Raw genomic sequence first — 3,843 nt, forward strand, 5'->3', positions numbered from 1 at the left:
GAGAAATTAAAAAAATGTTTTTGAATCTTTAATAGAATTTCTTGGGAATAAAAGCTAGAGAAATCCAATAGACAAGTATTACATCTAAGACATTTTTTATCAGAACAAGGAAACCCTATTTTGAAAATTGAAATTTATTGATGGCACCAGAAGGATATACAATGGTCCAAAGAGTATAAATAATACCATTATTTTATAGTTTGGACATATTACAGGACTAAAATAAGGATAACAAACAACAAATAGCTAAATTAACAACATTATATAACAAATGATGAGGGAGTTTATTAATGTTCCCCTTACTACTAAAGTCTTTTTATTAAGCTTTCCTCATAGAATTAGACCAATTTCTAATGAACAAAAACTATTATCCATTGCATTGTGAATTAAGGTGATATGAGATTATTTTGTTATGAAATGTTTGATTTAAAACATTTATTTATAAAGATTCCAAAATCTTAATGAAGAGCATTTTCATAAATCCTTTGGAGTGGAGTGTTGTGTATTACCTTCACTTTGAACATATCCTAGTTGGAATCTCCCTAAAACGTAACATATGATAAAACAGAAACACCAATAAAAAACCAAAATCACTAATATTTCTTATGCCATTACTTTGAGACGTTTCCTTTACAACATATAGTACAAATACTAATTAATTCCCATAATTAAAAACATCTTAAAAGTTCAAAAATTAAAATTAAAAAAATAACGAAAAAATTCTTTATCCTAATCAAATATACCAGATTTCTAAAATATTTGCATTCTACCTTAAAAGTTTAAAGATTAAAGTTTTAAAAGATAACGAAAAATTTATTTATCGTAATCAAACATACTAGATTTCTAAAATATTTTCATTCAATTCGATAGAAGGAATTCAATTATAGCACGAGGTTGACAATCTTAGAAATGTCGTAATTGATAATCCATATTTGAAACCAATCTAAAATTTCTCCACTTTAAGAACATCTTGTCTAGTATACCTTGATGAAGATAATCTCAACACATTCTAATATATGTGAAAGACTTAATTTAATCAATTAATAGTGATTTCATTAAATTTGAAATAATTTTAAACTAATTTTGAAGAAAAGTCAAAATTGGTATTTTCAAAGTGGAAACTTTCAAAATTCACATTTTTTAAATTATATTAATATTTTCATGATTTAATTTTACAGTTTAAAAGTATAATTTTGTTAAAATTAGTCTAAATTTAATGAAATAGTTAAATCAATTTTGATATAATTATTAAAAATACTATTTATATCTTTTAGAATTGATGAATGTAAAAATAATGGTGTAGATATAGTAGTTGAATCTAAATTGTTAATTTTTGTTGGTTTGAAAGAGTTTAAAAGTAGAAAACTAAGGGATTAAAATAATATTCTCTATTTTATTTTTAAGGTATTTCTCTAAAATGCTTTGATAATTTATCAAAATTTAAAATTAAACACTAAAATCCATATAATCTTTACAACATTTTTCTATAAAAAATACTATTAATACCAATATAAATCCATTTTAAGAGGCAGGCGAGTATGGGTAGGTCGTTACGTGTATGTCGAAGTAGCTGGCTGTACCATTTGAGTACACATCTACCTTAGAACATGGTGGATAATATAATATACCCCTCCATAACAGGTTTTTTTTTTTTTTTACTCAGGTCTTTTTTTACTGTGCTCGCCTTACCTGCACCACAGTTTGAAGTATTGACCCAGGGTTTCAAGCCGTTTTATCAACTTGCTGCTCCATCTCTTGGTAGTTACTACAGGCAGCTAGCGATACCTTGCCCCTAACAGCGATGGACCTCGATTTGGAGGATTATTTGGAAGAAATATTAGTGGAGGGTTCTATCTGGACCACCCCGCGTTCAGCTAAGCTTGGGTCGCATCCATTTAGCAATGAACTGCATGAGGAAATCACCGACCTCCATTCTCTCTCTGATCCATCTGACCACCAGGTGATCTTGCCGGACGACCCCGCAACTTGGCTGTCCCTCTCCTCTCCCCCACCGTCTCCATCTTCCCTAGGGTTTGCGTTGGGGTGCCTTAACCCTAACCCTCTATTCCCTACCCCTGGTCACATCTCCCACCCCCCACTGTCCACTTTCCCCTCCGCTCCTCCCGCTCCTTTTTCCACTTCGATTCCCCTAATTTCACCATACGCGTCCTCGCCTCCCTCTGGCAGTTATACCGTCGTCTCCCCCTTAATAGGAGCACTCCCCGATGAATCATCCCTTCCCTCAGAGAATACCCCTGGATCAGAGCACACCACTGATCATCGAGGAGACATAGTGGCCGAAGCTAGGGCTCGTAAGAAGACCAAGTGCTTCCAGACCAAAGCGGTCGATACCTTTCTCAGGCTCGAGGAGGATATCCAGCTCGGTGATACTATGGACTTTGCAGACAGGGTGCTAGTTGGAAGAGTCCAGGGACGAAACTATATAGTAGCTTGTATAAAATCATGGACATCAGAGGTCTAGGGGCATCATTTAGCTGACTTGCCCACAGTATAGACTTTTGTGAAAGGACGGTTTGCCTTACGCTTCTCCAGAACAAACCACATGAATTGGGTACTCTCGTCCTACTGGCATTTTGAACATGCCCCAGTCCTCTTGAAGCGTTGGTCTCCACTTTTCAACCCGGACACAGAGCAAATTGGTGTTGACCCGATATGGGTCAGATTACCGGGACTCCCATTACACTTCTGGTCCGAAGACATCTTCAGGCGTATTGGGAACTCAATTGGCACATATATGGAATCCGATAAATCCTATTTATCCACAGGCAAGATGGCTTTCGCCAGAATTCTGGTTCATATGGACACAAGGGGAGGAATTCTGGAATTCATCACCATTCAGTGGAGATCGTTCACCCGGAAGCAGCCACTGGACTATGAGGGTATACCCTATAGATGTCGCAGGTGCCATAAAGTTGGACATGTATACAAGGATTATCCCCTGATCATCAAGAAGGGCCAACAACCGGAGATCAATGAACAGGAAGCCCATCCCCCTCGAGACATTCCTAAACATACTACGGAAGTGGAATATTAGTCACAACATGTCCCAGCCGAAGTTGACATTACACACGAGAAAGAATCAAGGAAGAAGCGGGAGAAAGCTCCTCTTTGGCCTCCCTCCCCACCTCTAACAAGAGCACGGGCGGCTATAGGGGACGCTCACTCCACGAGTATGTCAAATTCTCCTCTCTCATCTGCTTATTCATCTTTTGTTTCTCTTGGTTTGCCATCCCTATCTCAGCAAGTCTAGTCTATGGCTTCTTCGAGCACTCCCTTTAATTCCCCCCTCTCGCACCCCCCCTGGCTCCTCTATCAACCACCCTCGTTTCAACACTACCCTATTTCTCCCCCCCCCGTCTAGCTTACTCTTTCCCTCGGCCTTCCCTCTCTGACGAACCCTCCCCCCCATTACCTACCCATCCGCTCCCAGAATCTCGTTACCCCCTTCGCTCCCGAATGCGTTCTCAAGGCCTTGAAATCATAGGTTTTGAGGTGGTATCCCCTCCCCCCCCCCGCAAAACCTGAGGGCGTCCCTCTTATCTTTCCAAATCCAAGCATCAGGCCGGGAGGAGATCGCATATGGCAAACATAAAACCATTAATTGGGCCTTTAGAGCAGAGCAGACCCCTATCCCCCCCCTCCATGAAGCTGCTCTCCTTTAACTATCATGGGATGGCTAGCCTAGATAAAAAACTAGCCCTAAAGCGTTTATTTGCCACAGAGCTGGTAGACATCATATTCCTTCAAGAAACCCTTGGTCTTGCTTGTACCATTACACACTTACTTGAATCTTGGCTACCTGGCTGGTCTTTTCATTCCCTT

The 3,843-nt window shown here is 39.0% G+C and overlaps 1 protein-coding gene across 1 annotated transcript; it reads left to right on the forward strand.

Annotated features, from left to right (window-relative positions):
* The first annotated feature begins 2,563 nt into the window (after positions 1-2,563).
* LOC149230677 (uncharacterized) lies at positions 2,564-3,055 on the forward strand. Its single transcript, XM_089381381.1, has one exon. The coding sequence runs from the start codon at positions 2,564-2,566 to the stop codon at positions 3,053-3,055; it is 492 nt and encodes a 163-aa protein (XP_089237507.1).
* The last annotated feature ends 788 nt before the right edge of the window (positions 3,056-3,843 follow it).

This window comes from Pinus tabuliformis, chromosome J (genome assembly GCF_031772625.1).
Source record: "Pinus tabuliformis cultivar Carrire ecotype Pingquan chromosome J, CPIR1, whole genome shotgun sequence".
In the NCBI taxonomy this organism is placed as follows: domain Eukaryota; kingdom Viridiplantae; phylum Streptophyta; class Pinopsida; order Pinales; family Pinaceae; genus Pinus; species Pinus tabuliformis.

Coding starts and splice junctions, on each gene's coding strand:
- LOC149230677 (XM_089381381.1), top strand. CDS start 2,564: ATGAATTGGGTACTCTCGTCCTACTGGCATTTTGAACATGCCCCAGTC.